General features: G+C 47.3%; 1 protein-coding gene across 2 annotated transcripts; it reads left to right on the top strand.

Annotated features, from left to right (window-relative positions):
• Positions 1-19083: 19083 nt before the first annotated feature.
• Positions 19084-20957, top strand: LOC103712804 (probable BOI-related E3 ubiquitin-protein ligase 2). Of its 2 annotated transcripts, none has more exons than XM_039133476.1 (4): positions 19084-19387; positions 19470-19555; positions 19640-20028; positions 20119-20957. In XM_039133476.1, exons 1-4 carry the CDS (start codon positions 19314-19316, stop codon positions 20701-20703), a joined length of 1134 nt encoding a protein of 377 aa, XP_038989404.1. In that variant the 5' UTR covers positions 19084-19313; the 3' UTR covers positions 20704-20957. The 2 variants fall into 2 exon arrangements, with proteins under 2 accessions (XP_038989404.1, XP_038989405.1); XM_039133477.1 differs by having other exon boundaries at positions 19643-20028.
• Positions 20958-25205: the final 4248 nt, after the last annotated feature.

A 25205-nucleotide genomic window follows, 5' to 3' on the forward strand; every position in this document is an offset into this window, starting at 1 on the left:
CGATATCAGCAATCATCCCAAAGGCGGCCCATTCAGAGTATCGGACCCTGACTTGGCCCAATTCATTCTCCGTGTAGGAACGAAGAACAATATGATGACCATCGCCTTCTTTTCAGTCCAGCAAAGCACTTCGCCTTCGGCAGCTCAGCCTCGTTTGAAGGAAGCTTTCGAGGGTGCATAATACGTGATGCTTCTACAAGAATGTGGTCCTCAGAGCTCACTCGTCATCTTTCAACATTAGCGCTCTCTCTCTTTCTTCTTTCCATCAATCCATGTATGTTTCTCAAAGACCTACCCTCCCTACCCCACACGGCGTTACCGTATGGAGCTACCAGTGAATGCTGATGAAGAAAGAGAGAGGGACCACTGGACCAGTAATCTTTACGCCCCCCCTTCTCTCTCTCTCTCTCTCTCTCCAAAACTTTCTTCTTTACCTTGTAATCTCGTACTATATTAGGCTGCATATCTTGATTCCTGAAGTAAAGTTTCTGCAACCAGCGGAAGAACTTTATTTAGCGCCGGTGGGGCTCTCACTGGAGTGGATGGGGACAGCCACCGTCCCCTCGTAAAAGAGCATTGGGGTGGGCGTGATCTTTTAGAAGGCAGCACCTGCTTTTGAGGGTCTCCTTGGTGGACTCCCCACGCTCGAACCGGGCATGTGGGAGGATGCCTTTTGATGATGGGGACGTTAGAGCTTTGAATCAGGGAACCCGTACGTCCAATCCATCAACTCGCAGGTCTCATCATCATGTGTCGGAGTAAAAGGAGGGAGGAGAATCCTCTTCCAAAAGCTGAGTGCCAAAGTTGGTGACGGGAAAAGAAAAAAAATAAAGATTTGATTCCGTGGTCATTTGGGGAGTGGGAATAATATATCTCATGCGCATGGAGCCCTTTTAGTTCACACGTAGCCGGGCCGATGGCCATTTAGCGCTCTCATCATCTGAACTTCGGGGATGGTATAGACCTCTTGAACCTTATTCCAATCGGCAGTTCGGCATGGGTATAGGGAAAGCCAACTGGTAGGCTTTTATCGCAGCTATTCAAGCTTTTGCCCTTCTCCCATACCCAATAGGAATTTTCAATAATGTCGACGCCAGCGCTGGATATATATGACTTGGGTCTGATGGTTGGCTGCGTTTGGCGAAGGAAAAACTTTTGGAGGCCTATATCCCCTTTACCATTAGAGGGGACACGCTATTCCATGAAATAAATTCCTTCCTGATGTTTGGTTAACTATGCTCGGCGTATGCTGTGGGCCAGAGTAGTTATACTTGAAGGTGACTCAGCTATAGTAATTGACTCGGTTCAAAAATGCACGGACGATGTGTGTGGGTATCACCCTCTGTTTCGAAATATCCGGACCATGGTCCGAAATGGTGTGATTGTCTAGGCTAAATATGTATACAGAGAGATTAATAGAATTGCGGATTGAGTGGCCATGCGATTCTCCCTTATTGCCATGGGCATGGGGCAGAGCCAAATTATAAGGTTACCTATGTTAATTGGGCCAGCCCCAGTCCAAACTTGTTGGAATGGTTTGGAAAGTTTAGTAGCTGCATCTTTGCGTAGGCTAGACTTTGGTCCAAATTGAGCGTGGCTAGCCTCAAGGGAATGCTGCATAGATGCATCTAAAATTTAGCCTATGCTTTGTGCTAATCCGAACACCTGTTTTTCCGATTAAATTATAATAATGAAGTGTTGGTGCACGACAGTCTGGGGCTGCCTATGATATTAGGTAATATAAAAATGGCTCAATTTGCCATGGTTTGGAGCTTGGGGGCTATCGATCAATTATATTATACGAGTTTTCTTTTGCTTCAGACCTAACCAGTTGATGATCGGTGACCACATACTAGTAATACAACACGACCGGGGACCGGAATTAATAAATGAAACCCTAAACTTGGGAATATGGTTAGATGTCCATCAGAAATTGTCATTACGGTGGGCAAAAACCACATAAGCTTGTGGACCAAGGATACCTCAAACAGGGGATCCATAATTTATCTATAAGAAAGGTCAATATTAAGATAGTGCATGATTGACAATTTGACACCCATGAGGCACAGCTTTATAGATATGAACATCTAAAGAATATATAATTGGCGACAATATCATGCTGGTTGGTATAAGTCCATGTCATGTCCTCGAAGAATAATGTGGCTCAGCCATTTCTGCATCCACCCATGTTACAATGTCCTCGAAGAATAATGTGGCTCAGCCATTTCTGCATCCACCCATGTTACAAGGCAGGGGATCTCTTTGCAAGTGGCCAAGTCATGTTGCTTGGACCACAGGGTGGGTGGGGTTGGATGCGGAGAAAGTGGGAGGAGACATCGAACCCCCAGTTATCTAATCAGCACAAGGAGGGGTTGTCAACGAATGGGGACAATGATGGCTTCAGGGGTGAGAACTCAATGCCTCACATTTAAATCATAATTGTGTGAGGCAGGGGGGGATGCCTTTCGGATTATTAATGACCAAAAAAGAGGAAGGTGCAGCGAAAGGACAAGGGAGGCAGAAACGCCATCAAAGACGGGTGCGAATTGATAATGTGATACTCGAAAGCAGATTCCATTCAACGATAGATCATGTGATGGAGGACTTTGGCAAGAAAGTCATATATGGTATAGGGTATGCGACAACCGCTCCAAATTTCCACAGCTTTGTCCTTGACACGATAAATTTATGGCCAAAAGATCTACAGGGACAGTGATTTTGATTGCGCGTAGACAATTGAAGCTATGCACGCAACAACATCAGATAAAGATAAATTTAATTAGCTAGTGTTGAAGATCAGGGCTCGTCCTTGGTAGAAAGCCATCCTGATAAGCCACTTGGGAGTTGTTCTTCACCATGTCTTCTCCATACTCACCGCTCGGTAAACGTTTACATCATATGGATCGACGTAGAGCGATGGGGACTTGATTTATGGTTGAAAAATTCTTCCTTGTAAACAAAGAATTTAGAAAATCATCGAGTCCTTGTACAAATCAAGTATAATATTATTAACATATTTCGGTCTCCGTAGCCATAGGAACAAATCTTTGAGACTTGCTAAGCAAATAATAATGGCCTTCATGCTATTACAACAAAAGATAATAATAGGTCCATCAATCTCCAATCCAAGTGACCTCAAGTTTTTTTATTTTATTTTATTTTATTTTTGTTTCTTTTTCAATTCAATTCTAAGTTTTCTATTTAACTTAGTATATTCTATTACTTGAAGAGGGTGTATATATATGTATTTGATGACATCACATGAAAGGATATCGCATACTTTGACCTACAATTTCCAACTTGGCTATTGAAGGAAACTCAAAAGTCGTTCACATTTCTATATTATTGTTACTCCATTTACATATTGTTATATAGTTCTCTTGTGCATTAATTAATGTATATATATAATTATCATAAACTTATGTGATGCTCTCTTGTGCATCTGTTGTTGGTCTTACTTTTTGCTTGCAAAGATATACATACAAAATGAAACTTATCATAAGCCTAAGAAGTTAAACTACATGCTGGCATCAAGACTTAGCGAAGCAATCTTAATTGGCAAATGAAGACAAAAAAAAAGAAGAAAAGTTTGCGATATAAACTTGAGGTCTGGTTGAAGGAGAAGTATGTATTATAAATCAATAAACTTGAAATCACACAGCAAAACGGACAATATGTAAGGCTCAAAATGATGTAACAATGTTTGGTTGGGATTTGCCAAACCCCCATTCCATACCGGATGAATTTTTTTTGTAGGGAGGGGGGAGGAACATATATTATTTATTATATTTTTTTAAAATAATAGAAAAAAAGACAAAAGAGAAGAAGAGTGTAGAAGAATGGTTCCGTATGAGGAACCCTTTTTGAAAGTAAAGGTTAAGAGGTTAAAGAGTAAAGAATCATGCTGTGATGACCATCTTTGTCATGTATTATATGGTCTTTGCTCGTTTGGTATGATGCAGTCACAAATGCGAGAAATATTATAATATTTTCAACTAGGGGACCATGCTCGGGGAAAACAAAAACGAGACAAGGGGTCTCTTTCACACACACAGACACGTAACGAGTTATTTTTCTTTCAACGCAAAATAATTGAATTGAAAAAATGGTAACATTTTGAGCCATATACGAGCTAGTAATTATAATTAAACGTGGCAAAGTCCATAACGTGCAAGATGTACTATCCAAGCACCATTCCAAGGCCAAATTAATCTTCCAACCTTGAACACCACGCACGTCAATAAACTTCCAACCCTGGAAGCTTGACGATTCCAAGATGAAAACCCACTTGCAAATGGCGACGCAGGGAAGTCGATCATCACAGAGAAGACAGAAGCTTGCTGTCAAGTATCAAGCATAAATTTTGGTATTCCATATAATCCCGATGTTAGAGGCGCGAAAGATAAAAAACAGTCTTACGGCACGCGCGATCTCATGTCGACCGGGTCAAGATTGAAGTAAAAAAAAAATGATGGAAGGAGACGTGACATGAAATTTTTTTCTTTTACGAAAAGAATTTTCTGAAGAAGGAAGAAACGAGGCTGAAAGGTGAGAGAAGTTGGGAGGACGGCAAAGGTGACGACGTATCCGCAGCCATCTCCCTTCTGTTCCCCAAGTGGACCCGTCGGTGGGCGGGGGCCCACGACTCTAGAGAGGATGGGACCCACCATATCATCCGTAACGACAGTCGACAGCGGTACCTTGGGACGTTTCTGGACGCCTTCTTTCTCTCCCGAGGACGTGACTTGAGTGGCGGTGGTGGGCCCCCATTTAGAAGCTGGGACTGACTGCCTTTGTCCTGTGAAAGATGGGCCCATGTATTATTATAATATACGGACGGATGGATGGATGGGTGGGCCCATGTATTATTATAATATACTGCCTGCCTCTGCCTGTCTTTCTTTCTGTTCCATTCCTCGGTCACATCAGAATCCGACCTTTGCCTTATCTCGCTTCCTGGATTCGTTTTTCTTTCCGATGGTATCCGTCCCTTCCCCACATGTTTCCTTATCGTTTTCATATATCGGGACACCTCTCTCTCTCTCTCTCCTGCCAGCGGGCTCTGTTTAGGTGGGCCAAGGGGGCTTGCTGAGGCCCACAGCAGTTAAGGATGGATACTGAGGCCTTGGCTTGGTGGACAAAACTGCCGTGGGAGGGAGGGAAGCAAAGGAAGAGGAGGGTGATGGCGTGAACGTGTGATGGATGATGCGCTCTGTTTCGTTGGCTTCGGTTGCCTCAACGCCGACGGGGCCCACCACCAAATTTACAGAAGAGAGGAACAAGTAAGCTTGCTTTTTTTACTTTTAACTTCAAACGAATGGTTTTATATCCTGATTGGAACAAGCATAGGAGAGCACCAATAATGCTGATATCAAGGTCACGAAACTTGCTTCCTTTTGCAAAACTCTAATATTACCAACATGCCAACTCATAAAGGTTGCACCCGATATGAAGTTTTAATTAAGAACATGTTTTAATTAAGAGCAACTGTTGCAGATTGTCGATCGATTAAAGTAGGCTCGCTAGGATGAGTATTATATTGCATAAAAATAATTCTCTAGGTTGCAGCTCGAGCGAGGTGGCGGAAGACCAGTTCTTGTTTGGGCATGCGGTGGGGGCACGGTGGCAGCACGAGCGTTTATATTATAATATCGGCGTCTGAATCATTTTAGTATGCTGCATGGGGTAAAAGTTTGCTTGGAATGGATCTGGCTGTTGCTTTTTAGGGGAAAAAAATTATTAGCATCGAAATCTTTTGAGTTTATTATTATATTCTGTTGGAAGATATAATTATCCCTGGTCCCGCGATCAAACTTCAATTATAAATTCTGTCTATGATAATACTCCCACGTACCCACTGGCTATCATGGTTTCTTGCTTAGACTGGCCACCCAAATTATCCCCGAACTAAGAGATCAATAGGAAGTGGGAACAGGGGCAAATTGAAAAATAATATTTCCTCGCTTATATCAAAGTTTGGAGAGTGACGGTGAGATGGAACTTATAGCTAGGGAACAATTAATGGTCATGACGAAGAGTAACAAATAGACAAGGGTAAAGAATAAGGAGATTTTGGGTGGAAGATGGTGAGGCGAGCACAACTTGATGGACTAGGATAGCACGCACAAACCTACCATATATCTTCCATTCAGATCCACTTGGACCCATCACCTCCTTAGAATACATTATCCCCAGCAAACATCCTGCCGCCCCATAAAGAAAGGCCAGGAATGGTTGGGTTGAGAAATGTGCAGCCATCAAGGGAATAAATAAATAACAAGCCTACAAGTAATGCTTGGACTCTTTCGTCATAGATCCATCCAGTATGGGAACTTGGAAGTCTCGATCAAGCGATCGTGCCGATAGGTATGAGTTGTACGCGAACTCAACCGGGCTTTGACAGGTCGTGACAGAAGCAACCGACGAGTCGGACGAGGAATTGATGGGTCCCATGATGCCATCGCATGCATGTCCAGATGAAGCGGGAAGCTGCTTTGATCTTTCTCCAGCCACGTACCCCAACTCTATCAAAACTCAGAGAGTTTAGGGCACGCCTAGCAAGGTGACATGCAGCTATGACATTTCCTTATCGGATGGATGGTCATCAAATTGACCAGTCGGCACAAATAACCAAAGGTTCTACTCGGTTACGTGACAAATTTCTTTTGTATGATTGGTATCATACTGCCCTTCTTTCACTCATGGAGAATTGTTCTTTCTCCGCAAGTTTAAGCACGAGTTTTTTCAATCTTAGGTAACATCTTGCTTTTCTTAAATTCCATGTAATAATAGCTTAGAGTGCAAGGAATAACAAATAGCCAGCGACTGTTGGAGTGCAAAAATCAAAGACTCTATGTCAACTCTTAGTTAAGAAAAAAATAATATTTTTATCGTCAATTTTTTGCCCAATCAATTAAAGTAACCATCCCGGCCCACCCCTCCTTTTTTTTTTTTGGATTTATATAAATTGCAAATATGTTTTATTAAGCAGTTGCCATCGCGACTTACTATTTGCCAGCATACCAATCAAATCATTTTACTTTTATACAGATGATTCTCTTATTAGATTTTTGGGTAATGAGAGTGCAAATGAGTAAGCTCGACTCGATCTGACTATTATCAAGCTTGAATAGCTCGAACAGTTTTCATGCTTGAGTATATATACTTTTAGTAATATTATATTTTTATTCAAGGCATATATTATTAATTTAGTTTTTAAAAATATAATATTTATATATTCTAATATGCTTTAACTCTTAACTTTTAACCATAGCTTTTAAATATAACCAAGATTCAAATTAGAGCTCAAATACAGCTCGGTGGGTACTTGAGCCGAGTCGAGGTGATCTTCTATCTTGCTTTTTTTTTTTTTTGACCGCGCCGAGTTTAAACTTAAGTATTAAAGTTCATTTGATTTCGAGTCGAATTTCAAACCCAAATATTTTGAATAGATTCGAATATTTTTCAGCTGGGCTCGGTTCGAGTGCATCTTCGGACATTAACAAATAATTAAATTTAGTAATGTTTCATATTTTTATTTTTTTTATGATGATATAATTGAAAAAATAATTTATATTGAAAAGATGTGTGCATCATAAAATCAATGATTCCGGTTCCTTCGCCGAAATGATTCCGGTTCCTTCGCCGAAATCACATCCCAAGATCTACAATAATTTATCGGCCGTGTCTTATATGATGAGTTACTTGCTTGGGCCCCCAAGGCTAGAAGCCGCCGGGAAATTGGAGAGCGAGGGGTCCATGAGATTGATAGGAGGGAGGGAGAGAGAGAAGCGTTGTTCTTGTTCCGCGCTGCTACTTGCAAGAAGTCGAGGGCTGAGGGCTGAGTGCTGAGGCTGATAGGCTGTGGCCCACTTCATCCTCCCTTACGTGACGGTTGGGCTAATGTAAAGCACAAAACGACAGGCTCGGCCTCCCGGCCTGTCACCTTTCGGGAAAACCAATGGTACCTACTCACGCCAGCCACCGCAAGCCACTATTTCGGCTGGCCTCCCAATGAGCCATTAAAAAGCGCCCTCATGAGTTGCATCCCAAACTTCCAAAAAGTTAATACAGTTGGACCTCGTTTTCGGAGGTGGGCCCCCAGGTCTAGACCAATGCGGACGCGTATGCCCGAACAGGACAAGCCCAAGGTCAGAGTAAGGAAAGGAATCGCATGGCCTTGGTGGTCACCCACGGTGCCATGGTGATCATTCCAACCCACAGAAAGTAATGCTCGATGTCAGCTTGGGGATTAGGGGCCGGGGAGTGGGCCACCGCCTCTCACAGGTGCGCATGTGATGGCGCTTACAGCCCATGGTGGGGCCCTGACATCATGTGTTCCTTGTCATCAATTTCGGATCCCCTTTCCTAATCTCCAACGGGGGCCGGTTAATCTATGACATAAAGGCCCAACCACTCTTCTGCCATTCCTTCTCTGTATTTGCGATAGGATTCTCTTATTTAGTCGCCGGGAAAGAAAGAAAGAAAGAAAGCGAAGGCCTCTTTGGGCGATTTAGGCGACGTCGTAATCGTATCATTCGGAAGCATATCGCCACCAGCTCAAAAGGGGAGGAGGGCACGATATTCTAATCCGCACAAGTTGGCTCGTCGATGCCCTTCCACTTGAGTTCCTTGTTGGCTTTTCATTCTTCTCCGTTTTTAGTTTTTTAATTAATTTATTTTTTTTTCTCTCCAACCCTGGGATGCACAAATAGATTGAGTGATTGCACATTATCTGTTGCTAGAAGATCAGAACGACTCTGTACCATCTATTCTCGATGGACCTGTAGCAGTCATGGAATCAAACCGATACATTGTATAAGGACACCTCCAACCCAAGGCGCCCGATCGACATCCATAGGAAGATGGCTAATAAACCACAAATCCGCCCTTTGAATTGAGATTGGTCAGGACCGGTGGACTTTGGTTTTTAATCCGTCTCGCCAGTGAACTATATCAAATGCATTCCTTCGCGCACCTCGTTAATTTGTAGCTCGTAGGTACGCTCCATCGAATCGCATGGTTGCTACTTGATATCCCTTGTTTCAGGAGGTCTACAGGACATGCAGTTGTATCGATAGCAGGGGGTCGTCTATGTAACTTGCTGCATGGTAGCTTCAAACAACAAGGTACTCTTACGTTAAAGCAACTCCACTCATCGATCCATGCAGCAGAACCTGCACCTTTGCACGCGACGATGCTCCTTGAGCTTTTTTAATCAAGTCAATTTACATGAACCAATGATCATAAAACTAGAGAAAAGGGTGTCCATCTATCAAGGTCAGCAATGGTGGCGGTAAGACTGAAGAGCCAAAAATATTCCCTATGCGAGCAGTGAGTGATTGATGGACCAGCAAGCCTACCAATTTTTTTTTTTTTGGCCAAGACAGCAAGCCTACTTTCATGGAGTCCATTCAGCAAGTATTGCAAGATGTCAACATAAAGCACCAGACAACCTAGAAGACTAGGAATCTTCAACCTTTAGATGCGCTGAGAAATTGAAAACGTGTTGATGTCGTAAAACCCATCATATATGACCATTAGACACTGATCCGATTAAATGGTCCAACATTCAACATTTCTTCTGACCCGATTAAATGGTAGCCGGCCACCATCTTAAAGATGGCTACCGGACAATAAATCCTCCCTGTGAATTGAAATTGGTTCATGCCAAGTGGACCTAGGTATTTAATTCAAATAGCGATGTTTCTTTCAAGGAAAAAGCAAAAAAAAAAAACAAAAACAAAAACAAAACAAAAGAGACGAAACAAAAACTGGATAGCATTGTCATGATATGTCGATCATTTTCCATTAAATTGAATAACACTTGTCCAAGACATTGAAACCGGGATGCCTGCATGGATTAGATAAAATATATTTTCTTTTATTTCAAAACTTTGTTCTTTGAGGAAGGAAGAATGTAATAGGAATGCCGCTATCCGAGATTGAATGCCGGACCCGTTCTCCCTCAAAAAAGAATGCTGGACCTCTCCACTGTAAAGAGACATGCCAACTAATGCAGACGAAGCAGACTGCGATCTCGAGTTATCCTAATCTTCTTGGCCGAGGTGAATGGCCTTATAACGTCGGTAATTGGCCAATGTGCTATGCTGGTCGGTCCCGTTCCGAAATAACATAAAATATTATTGGAGTTGTACAATTTTTTTGGACGAGATTCAATGCCCGGCCATCCTCCATTGACCTAACCCCGCTGGGCGTTGGAGCACGGAATGTGGCAGACGCTCGCGAGCCACACATGGCCAACTTCAGATCAACTTCCTCGCTTCGTGTCGAAGCTCTTTGCCTCTGCTTAATTAATTAGTTTTTCACCTAAGACAATCCCTTTTGGAGCTGTTCAGCCGGTTGGCATTCACCATCACGTTCCGTATGAGGATTTGAGCCACAAATATTGTATAAGGGGCGTGTGATTATAAAAAAAATACAGAAACTCTCTACATAAGAGTCCATTTCCTGGAACTCAACCAAACGGTGACGCACGCTGTAAAGTCAAGACCCACGAGCCTTGAAGTAGTTGTATCTCTCCATCCAAATCTCCAAGAGCCACATCACTTGTTTGTCCCTTCCCCCACCACCCAAGCTTAGCTTCTTTTACTCTTCTTCATATCATGTTGGAACCAAGCTAAGGCCATTGGAAAGGTTCAACTTATAACAGCAGTTGGCAGGAATAAGCTTTATATATTAAAGATAGATATTGATGAAATAAAAAATATAGATAAAACTTAATAAATAAATATATTTTTAAAAAATAGCTGCTGAGCCTTTTCAGTGGCTAGAGTGCTTTTGCGTGCACAGCCCGGCTCGCCGAACCAAGCGCGTGCGTATGTATACAGTAAGCTGTACGCAGTCCAAAAACTCACATATCCATCTAAATATTATTAGCTCAAGAAGTATTAAATAAAATTCTACGTTTTACGAAAGAATATATATATATATATATATATATATATATATATATATATATATATAATTCTATTTGTAATAAGGACAGGTAGACATTTAAAAGAGGACAAGTAGATCTCCATGCCTCCTATTTGGAAATAAAAAAGCAACCGAGCATCCGCAGGAATACTCAAAACATAATGCAAATAATAAGGACAAGCAGATATTTAAAAGAATGCAAAAGAAAGGAGAGACCCTTTTTTTTTGACGGTGACGGTGATAAAAGTCTGGGTGCCACGACACGTCAGCTCCAAACCACCCTCCTCCCCATGATTCACCCGAAAGGCGCGTCAAAAGCTGACTAAGGTTAGAGAGAGAGAGAGCGGGTTAGAGAGAGAGAGAGCGGGTTAGAGAGAGAGAGAGCTCTAGCCTCCCCACCCCGAATATTGATTCACCCCGATGAAACGAAGCAGAAGCCCTGTTAGTTCTAAGGGGTTGCTTCGCTCGGCCTCCCCCGGGAGAGGGATTGGTTCTTTGAGGAAGGAGAGGTCGGGGGGTAGCCGCCGCTGGAGGAGCAAGAGCTCCCCTCCGCCCCTCTCGGCGGTGCTTGGTCGGCCTCCTAGGGCGGAGCGGGAGTCCAAAGGCGGTGGTCCCTCTCGGCGGGTGGTGATGGGGGCGACTGGGAAGACCCTGGTCCGGTCCCTCTCTGTGACGGCGTTGGCCCCGGAGCTGGCAGTTGATCAGGCGGCACGGCTGGCAAGGAAGAAGGTAGGGCCGTGTCCTTTGGTGGGGATGGGGGGTGCGGTTGGGCCGCTCGACCAACCTCCGTCTGCGGTGGCCACAGCTGTACAGGTGGATCGGGGTAAGCTCCCTGTGCTGCCGGATATGGGAGAGTCCTCCAGACCCTGTGGTGTGGGGGGTGGCCAGAGCGAGGACTCAGGTAGCAGACTGCATAGAGGGCCGGTGCTTCCTGCACCAGAGCGAGGAATGGCGTTGGGCCAGGAGGTTCAGCCGGAGGCTGGTGGTGCTCATCTCCGAGCCTTGGACCAACTGAAGACTGCTGTGGAGAGGGTGCATACAGGAGTATCGGCATCGGCTTGTGACGGACCTGGGAATGAGGTGGTGGTTCGTGTAGGGTGTCCCGTGCCGGAGACCAGTGATGTTCCCCTCTGTGCCTTGGATCAATTGAAGGGTGTGGTGAGGAAGGTGAACAGAGGAGGATTGGTTAGTGAGGGAGCTGAGAATGAGGTGGAGTTTCATGAGTGCAACCCCGGGATGGTGGGTTGTGATATTACCATGGGTGAACAATGAAGGTCCTCCTATGGAATTGTCGAGGTGCGGGGAAGCCCTCTTTTGCCCCGGCGTTCCGGAGGTTTGTGCTACAGAACAGACCGGAAATTTGTATTCTATTTGAGACCCGTTTATCGGGTAGGAGCCTTCAGAAGGCAAGGAGAGTGCTCCCTCGGTCATGGGGATTCTATGCAGTGGAGTCCCGTGGATTGTCGGGCGGGATAATTGTCACGTGGAGGCTGGAGTCGTGTAGATTGGATCTGTTTCATGTTTGTGGCCAAGAGGTGATCCTGGTGATCTCGGAGGGCACAGACGATCCCTGGGTTCTTGCGGCGGTGTATGCGAGTACTGACTTCAGGGAGAGGCGACGGTTGTGGGAGGAGACATCGCAGTTGGTTGCTCAGGGCTTCCCTTTTCTGATGGCGGGTGATTTTAATTGTATTGTCGACCCTCAGGAGAAGATGGGGGGTAAGCCTTTCTCCCACGAGAGGAAGGTTAAGGAATTCGAGGATTTTTTGACTACAAATGGGTTGATTGACTTGGGATTTACAGGTCCAAGGTTTACATGGTGCAATAATCAACAGGGTCCGGCCAGGGTTTGGGAGAGACTTGATAGAGCTTGTGCGACAGCTGGATGGGTCCAGAGGTTCCCGGATCATCGCGTTTCTCACTTACCCAGGATTGCATCTGATCACTGTCCCTTGTTGATGAGCACTGATGCCTTTGTTCCGGTGCACCCCCCATTCAGGTTCGAGAAGATATGGCTCTCTTACCCTCGTTCATGGGAGATGGTCAGGGAGGCGTGGAGCACTCCAGTGAGGGGTGATGCCATGTACCGGGTGTCCAGGAGGTTGGAGTTGGCGAGGAGGAGGCTGAGGAGATGGAATCGAGAGGAGGTGGGAGACATTTTTAGGAGGATTGAGGAGTCAGAGGAGGCCATTGTTAGGTTACAGGATCAGGAGGCTCGCGGAGGGGGTCTGTCAGATGAGGATGTGGGGGAGCTTAGATCCTTACTTGCTCTGCATGATGGTCTACTTAGACAGCAGGAGATTTTTTGGAGACAGAAGGCAAGGGTTCAGTGGATCATGGAGGGGGACAGGAATACCAGGTATTTTCACCAGGCGACAGTGATTAGGAGGAATCAGAACAGGATCAGATTTATTAGGGATGAGGAGGGGCAGCAGTCGGAGGAGCCGGAGGTGATACAGAGGATTCTGGTGAGCTTCTTTAGGAGCAGATGGACAGAGCAGACTGGTGTAGCGAGCCTAGCAGATATTCCTCCGCCAGGGGAGTTGGTCACAGAGGTGGAGAACTCTGATTTGATTAGACCGGTATCAGAGAGGGAGATCAGGGAGGCGGTGTGGTCCCTCGGAGGGGACAAGGCGCCGGGGCCGGATGGGTTCCCACCGGTGTTTTTTCAGCGATATTGGATGATAGTAGGACGGGATGTGACGGCAGCTATACAGCAGTTCTTCAGTAGAGCAGTGATGGCGGCTGAGTGGCAGAGGACCTTCATTGCCCTGATTCCGAAACGACAGGATGCTACGGAGCCGAGTCATTTCCGTCCGATCAGCCTTTGTACGACCTTGTACAAGGTGACGACGAAAATTCTCGCTATCAGATTGAGGGGGGTGCTCCCCAGGCTTATATCCCCGGAGCAGGGGGCTTTTTTGGAGGGGCGGAGTATATCGGACAATGTACTCATTGCTCAGGAGTTTATGTTTGATCTTAGCAGAGCTCCGATGAGGAGAAGCTTGATGGGGGTCAAGCTTGATATGGAGAGGGCTTATGACAGGATGAGGTGGGACTTTGTGCAGCAGTCCTTGCGGTTGTTTGGGGTGCATGAGACATGGATCAGGTGGGCGATGAGCTGCATCAGGGGGCCCTCTTTTGCTCTTTTGGTGAACGGTTCGCCCTCCCGTTTCTTTTCGTCGTCTGGGGGTTTGCGTCAGGGTTGTCCCCTTTCTCCATTGCTGTTTATTATTTGTGCGGATGCATTGTCTAGATTCCTTGCGGCAGGCAGTGATGAGTCAGGAGCTGGACAGACCGGTGGAGGGAGCAGTGGCGATCTCCCATCTGTTATTTGCTGATGATTGTATGCTTTTAGCCAGGTCCACGAGACAGTCGGCTCGAGTTATAGATCAGATTCTTCGGGATTACTGTGCTCTGTCTGGGCAGCAGGTCAATTTGGACAAGTCCGCTGTTATCTTTAGTCCGAAGACGCGCGGGGCGCTGAAGCGTTCTATACTGGAGGTTCTAGGAGTAGGAGAACAGGGGGGCATGATGTCTTATTTGGGGGTACCTTTATGTGGTCGTCGTCTGAGGATTAGGGACTGTGTGTCCCTTGTGACTAGCGTCAGACGGAGACTGGAGGGCTGGCAGTCCCATTCATTGTCTATGATGGGGAGGATCGTACTGGTACGCTCTGTACTTTCATCTGTTCCTATTTATCTTTTATCCCATGTCGATATTCCGGTGTCGGTCTTGAGGTCCCTTGAGCAGTTGTTCAGGGAGTTTATCTGGGGGAGGAGGAGTGGCAGAGGCGGGATCCACTTGGTGGCCTGGGAGAGTGTTTGCCAGCCGACCAGTGCCGGGGGGCTGGGAGTGCAGTCTTTGATGACGAGACGGGAGGTGTTAGCGGCGAGGCATGTTGCCCGATTTGTGCTTGAGCCAGAGAGTATGTGGTCCTCATTGATGAGGGCCAAATATGGTGTCTTGGTGCCTGGGGGGCGGATGGAGCGTCACCTCTCTCCTACATGGCGAGTGATGTGTGCCAGGGCTATGGTGGTACTTCCGGAGATCAGATGGGTGATTGGTGACGGGCACTCGATAGATGTGCTGGAGGATAGCTGGGTGACTGATTGGCCGATTTGTCGTCTGCCGACCATGGTGGACTCTGCGAGACTAGCCGGGTGTAGGGTCAGGGATCTGCTGGATTCTGAGGGGAGTCATTGGAGGGTGGGGCTGATCAGGGAGGTGTTTGGTGAGCAGTTGGCGGAGATGATTTTGGCCTTGCCTATTCCCTCTGGAGGGGTGTCGGATAGGCTGCTTTGGACTCCGACGGGGCGGTCGCGGGTGAGGGCCAGGGATCTTTGTGCATTGTTCTGCAGGACGCCAGCGCGACAGATTGAGGGAGGATGGATTTGGAGATTACGGATTCACCCACGGGTGGCACTATTCATCTGGAAAGTGGCGTGGGGATGTCTCCCGACGAGGAGTTTGCTTGTTCGGCGTGGTATGGGGGTATCTCAGTTTTGTGAGACGTGCGGTGATATCGTAGAGACTATTGAGCATGTTCTCTTATTGTGCCCTAGAGCTCGACAGATTTGGCAGTGCTCTTCGGTTCCCCTGATTGATGCGGTAGTCTCGACACAGGATCTGCTGCGGATGCTGAGAGATTCCATGTCTAGACCCAGGTTGGCAGCAGAGGGGATATTGAGGGCGTACCTGTCTTACCACATTTGGTTGGATAGGAACGCAGGCATATTTGAGGGGAGACGGGGGCTTCCGAGGATGGTGGTGGACAGGGCGGCGCGACATGCGAGGGAGGTTATGGTGGCTGCCACTGAGTTTTCTTCTGGGATGGCCAGGGACATCTGGGGTTCTCCTTTCGCTGTTTCAGCGCCCCTGTTTGTTACTGTCTCTTGGGTTCCCCCACCCCTTGGCTATCTCAAAGTAAACTTCGATGGCAGTAGGTCATTAGACGGGTTGACTGGAGGGGTCGGCTTTGTGATCAGGGATCACGGTGGTAGATTGGTGGCTGCAGGTGGGCGTCGGACACCTGGGATTACAGTTGTTGGTGCGGAGCTACGGGCTGCTTGGGAGGGGTTATCCTATGCCAGGCAGGTTCTTGGCGTCGAGAGGGTGTTCCTCGAGGGAGACTCTGCGGTGGTGATCGATTGGATCCGGGGGGCGGACAGGTACGGCGACGGTCACCCCCTCATTTGGGAGACTCGGAGGATGGCTCAGACGATGGTCGGTTTCCAGATTGGTCATGTGTTTAGAGAGGCGAACAGGGCCGCAGATTGGGTCGCCTCTTTTGTGGCCCGGCATTCCGGGGATGTTTTGTGGACGTCTACTGTAGACGCTCCTTCTTCTCTGTTGTCTTTTATTTCTACGGACATGGCAGGCTGTACTTATGTTAGATCTATATGATTGAGTAGCCGTTTTTTACCAAAAAAAAAAAAAAAAAAAAAAAAAAAAAAAAAAAAAAAAAAAAAAAAAAAAAAAGCTGACTAACTTGTGCACGACCCGGGAAATTATAAGGGAAGAACGAGCCAATATGGCGACCCTTGGTGTTCGGCAACAGCAATTTCCAGATCCATAGATGCCCTCAGCGTGACAGAAACGCAACGCTTGCGTTGCATACTTTGTTTAAGAGATAAAAAGGCCGTGCTGTTTTACCGGGAACTATTTATAGCTTATATATGGATCATAGATAAAGTTAGGCCGATTATTACTGTCGACAAGCATCTTTTGACACCACTGTGAGAGAAAGTACACGTACATCATGCAGGGTTCCTGTTTATGGTAAGGCGCGGAAATGGAATGCGAGTGGGAAGGTGGCAGGGGGCGAATAGGGTCAAGATACGATATGATTTGCGGGAACAGTACGAATCTTAACGTTTTCGGGGAAAGGGATAAGCATCAGAGATTTTTACAGCGGAGGTAGTGGGAAAAAGGGAGAAAGAAAAGAAATTAAAGGCAGGAGGTGGTAAGAGAAGAGGGGCAGTTTGTGCTGGCTTTTGGGTTGCCTCGTTTGACCCAACCCATTCATCACGGTGTCGGTCACTCTCATATCATATCTTCTGGGCTCGTTCCGTCCCGGTCGCGGCGGTCTTTCCAAAGCCGGAGGCCGCGGCTTGACCGGCAAGTCCTCAAGCGTGCCTCCACTCCATTGGCGCATTCTGCGAACTGCCAGCCGCCCACACACCTCTTCTGTTAGCACCACCCTTTCAGCGGGAGGCAATTATTTACTTTTATTTACTGCAGCACCAGAGGGGACGCAGCGGCGGCAGCGGCAGCAGCGGCAGCGGGCCATCAACTCCCCAAGCGAGGGAGAGTAAAACAAAGATACCAGGAGAAACTGACTCCACAACAGGAGCAGCCTCTGCAAGGGAAGAGAGGTGAAGGGAAGAGACGTCTCTCTCTCCCCTCTCCAAAAAGCGATAGAAGTGGCTCGTTTGTACCAAAAATAAAAATAGAAGATGGCTAGCTAGTACGGAAACTTTGGGAAAAGAGACCCATTCATCAGAGAAGTGGGTCCCGCATTTTTTATATATACGCACACCCGAGTTACTCCAAGTCCCATCACTATTCTAAGAGTGTAGAAGTAAGAGTGAGCGCCTTGGATTGACGAGGGAATTAAGGGCAGTTTTATAGCCGCCGGGGGGGGGGGGGGGGAGGGGGGGAAGAGGTGGAGCGGGGGGACACTGTTGTCAGGGGCCGTTGGTCACAGGACCGGACACTAACAGCGCAGCGGCCTGGCCCTAGTCATATAGCAGTGCCAGTGGGTGGTATTGCTAAACATAACAAAAGCATACGGAAAACAGTAGATAGAGGTGGAGGCTGACCGAGAAATTATCTACGGTGTGTGTGGTTGAAGGAGGAGGGGACGGACGGAGGACGCCGCTATCCCTTTCTTAGCTTGCTCACGGGTCATGGGACCCAAGATGGCGGGGTGACGGTAAGTGGGTGGACCACATGGCGGGTTCCGTAGTGGCCAAGGCACGAAGGCGTGGGACGCCGGCCGTGCCGGAGCCGGCGGTGACGTGGATGTGTTGGGTTTTCCCAGGCTGGTCTGTCCGGCCGCACGACCCTTTTAATTGCTCCCGTCTCTTCCCTCTAACTCTTCGCACCCAACGTCCCCCTCCCAACCCCCACACCCACGTACTTCTGCTTTTTTTTTCTTTCTCTTTTTTGTGAAACTTTACTGCTACTTTTCCTCGCACTCGTTTCCCGCTAGAAACATGAAAAACTTCGGCAAGTCACACGGCTCGTTCTTTTTTTCACCTTACATCTCGATCCATTAATTAGGTCCATCCCTATCTGTACTCTGCATCATAAAATTGGATTGGGTCACGTTATTTCCACTGAATACGGAAGGTGCCTAAGATGTCACGACCGAGCGAGCTCCTCGGGTGGGGTAGTTAATGTGGTCCAGCGCTGCAGGGCGTGGATGCTGTTGACAGTATGCAGGAGTGGCAAGCTGGAAGCATGGCGATGGAAAGGGAAATGACGTGACGAAGGAAGCGGTAGTAGAAGGTCGAAAACTTTGGCCAAAATTAGCTAATTAACTTTAAGAGTAACGTAAAAAATCAGTCACCGTGATGTTTTTCAGGGTAAACCGTCCCTGTGATTCCGGAACGAGCTGGTGGCGGATGAACAATAAGGGGGCCTGCTCTGTAATCACGCATCCCATACTGTTCCGTCGTCTTCTGTCATGTCTCAGCCATCATCCACATATGCATGTATCGGACGGACGTTATGCATTCACGTAAATGGAAAGCAGCTGCAGCTATTTTCTTTTTAAAATATCTATTTCCAGCTGAAATCTCTAAGAAATTACCTTCCAGAATCTGCCTCTCTTTGCAGCCGCTTTAATTAGCAAATACCAGTAAAATATTCAACAAACTGGAAAAGAGAAAGATAATAATTAAATTAAAGAAAAAAGCAAAATCAAGTAAAGAAAGTTGGAGATACCCGGCCCCAGCCTTAGCGCCCGTATCTGATGTGCATTGTCCCGTTTCGGTTGACCGTCCGCTGCCGCGGCTCCCTCATTTATCCATGGGCGGACAGAGTAAATGCCCCCTCCATATAAAATGGCAGAACCATCCCCCCCCCCCCCCCTTCTCGTTCTCGGCCGTCCCTTCCATTAATTTATTAGTTTCCACGAGAAAACGTGAAACAATTACCAGTCCGTTCGTTTTCCGATCCCCGCCCTCCGCCCCCGGGCCCAACCTGTTTGTTTCTTAATTCGCGCACCGCACCTGCTGTCATACGTGTCCATCACCCATCCCTATATAAATACGACCCTCATCTCCCCCCCCCCCCACGTCATTTCATCCTCCCCTCAATCCCCGCTCCCGGAAGACTCAACGGACCGCGTTAGACCGAGCGATCGCATGGGAGGAGCAGGAGCAATGGCTGTGCAAGCCCAGTATCCATCCAACGCCCTCTCCGCGGATTTCCGGGCCAGGTGAGAGCCCGCCTGCCCCCAGATTCGTTATTTTAGGAGCGCTTCTTTTGTCTTTCCTCCCTGACAAGTCTTTCTTCTCCAGAGCTCGCAACAATGTCCAGATGCCCCAAGATCGCAATCCCCACCCCCACCAACTCGGGACTCTCCCCGGCATCTACAGCTATCTCGGTGAGCCATCCCGAACCCCAGCTCCTTCTTGTTCCCCTTCACCTCCGAGATCATCTGCTCATTGAACGGCTGTGATTGGATCAGCAGGGCCGCAGCAGGGCTTTAATAACTTGACCGTGTTCAGCGATCCGACGAGCGAGCTGACGTGCAACGCCTCCGGTACCCGGAAGCGGATGCGAGATGAGGAGCCCATGGCGCCGCTCCCTCCAGACCCCGACCGCAACGCCCTCGCCGTCTTCCGAATCCCTGGTCTAAATCTCGCCGCGCTTCCGTCGAAGCCTGACAACACTGCCGTAGCCACCGCCGGCGCTCGCTTGTCGCACGAGCAGAGCCGCTTGCTCGACTCCGCCGGGACTTCTACTAGCGGGCGTCCCGCCGCCGCCTCGCAGCTCGCTGTCTCCCCTCTTGCCCAGGAACTCACCTTCCATCTCTACCAGCAGACCATTGAGATCGACGCCCTCCTCCGCCTCCAGGTACCGGATCCCATCCCCCTCCCCTGTCTCTCTTTTTCTGGATAGAGTCCTGTACTGGTCTAATTTCGTCTGATGTGATGTGATTACTAGAATGAAAGGCTTCGATCGGGATTAGAGGAGGTCCGGAAGAGATATTGCCGGGTGTTGGTGTCGGCGGTGGAGCAGCGGGTGGCGAAGCGGCTGAGGGAGAAGGAGACGGAGCTGGAGGTCGCGACCCGCCGGAATGCGGAGCTGGAGGAGAAAGTAAGGCAGATGAGCGCCGAGAACCAGATCTGGTTCAACGTCGCCAAGAACAACGAAGCCGTGGTTAATAGTCTTCGGACGAGCCTGGAGCAGGTGCTCCTCCAGAACGTCGCGTTCACCGCCCCCGTGACCGGCAACCAGGGCCGCGAGGGTTACGGGGACAGTGAGGGGCCGGTGGCGGCGTTCCCGGCTGACGACGCGCAGTCGTGCTGCTTCGAGGAGGGGAGGAGGGAGGCAGAGGCGACGGCGGCACGGGAGAACGAGGAGCTCCGTTTGCGGAGGGGGTGCAAGGCGTGCCGGGACAAGGACGTGTGCGTTCTTCTGCTCCCCTGCCGGCACCTTTGCTTGTGCGTGGCCTGCGAACCGAAGATCGACACGTGTCCCATCTGCCACTCCGTGAAGAATGCTTCCCTCGAAATTTTCCTATGCTGATCCCCGCGGGCGTTATCTCTTCTGGGTCCGTCTCGGCCGTCCGATGGGGTGAACCAACGATCTGGAATCGTCTGTGAAGCTTTTTCTTTTATTTTTTTCCGCGTCTTTTCTTCTTCTTTTTTTTTGTGAACTCTCTTTTGCCAATGCTCTCCGATGCATGCTGTACCGGAGTGTTCCGCTGCTACTGTAAGGAAAACTTCTCGGTAAAGTTTTCTTTTTTTTTTTTTTATCGACCAAAAAAGTTCTATTTTTTATTCAAAACACTCCGTAATTTTCTCTTAAGAGTGCTGAAACTGCTCGTGAGAGTTTTATGAGCCACACTTCATTCAGTAGGTAGTTTATTACCCGATGTATTGCGTCGAGGGCGGTTGGAATTTGAGGAAAATATGGGTGCCTAATTGCTTGGCTGAGGTGGTCAGCTACGTTGTCAGTCTTAGCAGTCGGGGTCCCCCCAAGAGGTTTAATATTTATACCGTGGATTAGTTATCGGCAAGTGCGTACAAGCGTCGAAGAAACCTACGCTTTGGAACTAGATACATTATTATCAATTATCCCAGATTGCTAAGTTTTATCATCATATATTCCTGACTGGGTTCTTGTAATTGTGCATTACGTGGATGATCACGATATGCTTGTATTAAAAATATCGCCAAGGGAAAGATCTCGCGGGAGATGGTGGAGATTGAGGATCTGGTGGAGCCCGGCACGGTTTGTACTGGGAACGAGTAAAAGCAGGTTATGGATGGGTGTGCGCGCGTTCCTCGTATGCTCCATTATTTTATAAACTATTTGCTTTCTTATTAGAAAAGAGTGACGAATACTGGGCTGGTGGGAACAAAAGTGGGACACTGGAACGGGCAACATCTCGATCCTGTCTCTGATTAGCGGTTATTTAAATTAAGGGGAGCACTGACCGTGGGTGGGTGCCATTTCGAGCGGTGGAGAGGAGGATGGGGTAGTTTACTCTGTCATGATTATTACGCTGCTCTGGAGAGCGAGATGGAAAATATTGGGATTACCGCAAGGACTCGGCATCGCAGCTCCCCATCCAATGGCATCACCAACCCTCCCCCACCACCGACTCCTGCCTCCTACTTCCTGTTCTTATTTAATTATCTTTGGGCAGGGGGGGATTTGGTAGTGCGAGGAGCAGGGCAGGGGAAGGTGGCCAGGAAAAGGAGACGCTGCATTGGATGGATGGTGTGCAAGATATGTGACTGCCTCCGCCTCCACCATCCCCCTTATCATAAGTAACAAAGAAAACGACTCGCACCCTTTGACCGTTCGATATTATAAGATTAAGGATTGGCTAATGTAACTCTTTTTTAAGTGTGCATTATGTGCTCTTCCTGATTAAGACGCTGCTCTGTAATCGTTGGAAAGCAATGAACTCGTTCCCTGCTTTCCCAAGCAATTTGCATTATAGAGGGGGGCACTCGATGTCATCCACCTCGTTATCATCACGCCAACTTCACTTTGGTGCGCTAGGACCACTCAATTCAAAACTAATTTTCTATTACGTATGCTACTGCTTAGGTGCGCACGAACCGTCCTTTAGTTTGTAACTTCCCTTTGACCGGTTATGATTGTACCCCTTTTCGCGCTGCTCCCATGTGTCGCATGGGATTTAGTGTCCCGCATCTTGAGTAGGAACTAATAATCGTTGCGAGTTCCCCAATTCGATTTCCTTTTTTTTTTCCCTTCAAATTTGGCAGGTACTGAGATTTGCACGGTCGAAGTCTGAAAAATGGATCATGAAGCCTACATGGAATCATTATCTTCCCTCCCGGACTAAGGCTACCGTGGGCTATGCTAGTTGCCAACCGCGCCTCATATATGTATATGTAACTCCGACTGCAAACTTAGTAATTGACAGTAACCGCGAGACAAGTAAACGTGATGCAGAAACAGCACACACACGCCTCGTTTGTAAGCGACTTGACGACATAGGAAATTGATATGGGCTGATGAGCATAGAAAGGGGCGACACCCTGTGCAAATGTTGCCATCTGCACTCGGTACTTACTGTTACGACACGTGGTATGCCGTGCGACGTGATAGCTCTTGGCATGCTTTTGAAATACGTGCAGATGGAAAAGGGATCCATCCATATTGGCATCAGATGCTGCGAGAAAAGCCCTCACCCGCCTAGCCTTACTCAACCGGCCGTCCGCTCCTTCCCCCAGCCTCATATGTTTGTTGTTTACGAATGGCCCATGATGTGCGATCCCCACTCCACCCCCCGATAAGCCAACCAACGCCCTCTCTCACTTTTTCTTTTGGATTTGGTGGAGAAAGACAACGAAGTCGTAGTTATCTTCAAATTTAGGCGGAAAATACTTTGACTTCATAGCTCTTTTTTTAAATTAAATATCATAATTTATTTTTCTGTTGCAATATCCCCCAATAATCCATCCATGCTCTAACATAGTTGACAGCGAGAGAAAAAATATCTGATTTACTCTCCGTCTTTCAGAAGTTATGAAGGAAGCTATTTTAGAGAAAAACTTCGGCCAATTCTCTTTCAGGACCCCAGCTAACCTCATCCATGAATTATGAAGGAAATTGTTGCAATGTGGTATCAGAGAAGAGGAGGGATGAGGCAGGGCGAAGATCCATTTTGTGCCAAAGAAGCACATGTAGCAGAGGATAGGAGGGGTGATGATCAAGTGCCACAACGTTGAAGGCAGTAATGGTGGCAATGGATAGGGTGAGTGCAACAAAAAAGGTCTGCAGTAACGGCCAAAATGGTACGAATAAACAAAGTAAAACTTGTACCGACAGTTCCTAAACCATAACAACATGTGGCTGTGATGAATGGGCCACCAGATGGGCCGGCTTGGACCAAAGTCGGCAGGCCCTTCTATCAGTTATTATTAGGATTGGAGGTATTTCCTACCTCTGATGGCTACTATCTCACCTAAACCAAGTATGCATCTAATCTTTTTTTTTTTTTCATACTGGTCTTATTGATTGTAAGACAACTGACAGTCCCTTAGAGTTCAACATCAAGCTCTGTGCTACAAATAAGGAGCTTCTTCCAAACGCTACCCTTTGCCGACAGCTCGTTGAGAACCTTATTTATCTCACTGTTACCAGACCAGATATTGCCTATACTGTACATCTTGTCAGCCAGTAAATGACAGCTCCACACTCTGTTCACTATGCAGCTGTTTTTCGCATCTTACGCTATGTGAAGGGCATCTTGTTTCATGGACTTCATTTTTCTTCTCGCTTGTCCCTGACATTATAGGTTTATTCTGATGCTGATTGGATCGGTGACCCTACTGATCGCCACTCTACCACCAATTTTTTTTTTCCTATTAGGTGACTCTCTCTTCTCTCGGCGAAACAAGAAGCAAACGATTGTTGCTCGCTCTAGTATTGAGGCTGAGTATCGAGCTCTTGCTGATACTACTTCCAAACTTCTTTAGTTTCATTGGCTTCTACAAGATATGGGCGTTCCTCAGCGGTCAAGCACTCCTATTTATTATGATAGTTATAGTGCCATGTAGATTAGTCACAACGATGTTTTCCATGAGCGCACCAAATATATTGAGATCGATTGTCATTTTGTGCGTCATCATTTATAGGAGGGCACTCTTCATCTTTGTCCTGTCGCCTCAGCTAATTAGCTTGCGGATGTTTTCATCAAAGCTTATCCTCCAGGCATCGTTTAATCTTTTATTTCCAAATTCAAGTTGGTGTCCACTTTACCGCCTTGAGTTTGAGAGAAATATTAGAATCATTGTAAAACATTATATCAAACTTAGTCACCTTACTAAATTTCATTTTGATTGATGTGCCAAATTTAGTCAGCCTTACCAAATCTAATTAGCCTTTATTCCATATAAAAACTGCTCTTGTACATTGTAAAATAAAATACAGGCAAAAATACAATTCTTTTCTCTTGTTCTCGTCTGTCAACACCTTGGTCAGTTTCATCATCTTGTCCCCTATTGCCGAGGTCAATTTCCATTCTTCTCCGGCTTAGGTTGGTGGATCCCTAGGTCAATTTCCATTCTTCTCCGGCTTAGGTTGGTGGATCCCTCGAGATCGTTCGATCTTCTCCGGCGGTGGTTGACGTTGTGCGATAGAGAGAGCATGGTCTCGATATTGCTAGGGTTTGCGCGTGCATGTTTCATGCTCTCTGCTACCATGGTGGAAAAACTGAGGTATTCGAGCGCACCCTCACCATCATTGTCCCTCCTCTCCGTCCCCTTCCTCACAACGCTCACGCCCTCCCTTTCCTTATCATTGCGTGAATGACCACTGTTGGGGGGAATAAGATTTTTTTCCAAAATGACATAAATACCCCTAAGAAGCCGTACAACTTCCGACCCCAGACGGCCGAAGTCGGCGTCCGACTTCGGAACGCCCGACCTCGAGACCTCCGACCTAAGAAAAACCCCGATGTTCGAGGTCTACTCTTGTCAGCCACCTACTACGGCCGTGCGCCTCAGAGGTCCGGCCGAGGACCATACCCTGACATTTATTGCGCA

This window comes from Phoenix dactylifera, chromosome 14 (genome assembly GCF_009389715.1).
Source record: "Phoenix dactylifera cultivar Barhee BC4 chromosome 14, palm_55x_up_171113_PBpolish2nd_filt_p, whole genome shotgun sequence".
In the NCBI taxonomy this organism is placed as follows: domain Eukaryota; kingdom Viridiplantae; phylum Streptophyta; class Magnoliopsida; order Arecales; family Arecaceae; genus Phoenix; species Phoenix dactylifera.

Bases quoted from the DNA above. Each gene is read 5' to 3' on its own strand.
- LOC103712804 (XM_039133476.1), top strand. From the start codon at position 19,314: ATGGGAGGAGCAGGAGCAATGGCTGTGCAAGCCCAGTATCCATCCAAC. The intron at 19,388-19,469 runs GTGAGAGCCCGC...TTTCTTCTCCAG, and splicing joins TCCGCGGATTTCCGGGCCAG to AGCTCGCAACAATGTCCAGA. The intron at 20,029-20,118 runs GTACCGGATCCC...TGTGATTACTAG, and splicing joins ACGCCCTCCTCCGCCTCCAG to AATGAAAGGCTTCGATCGGG.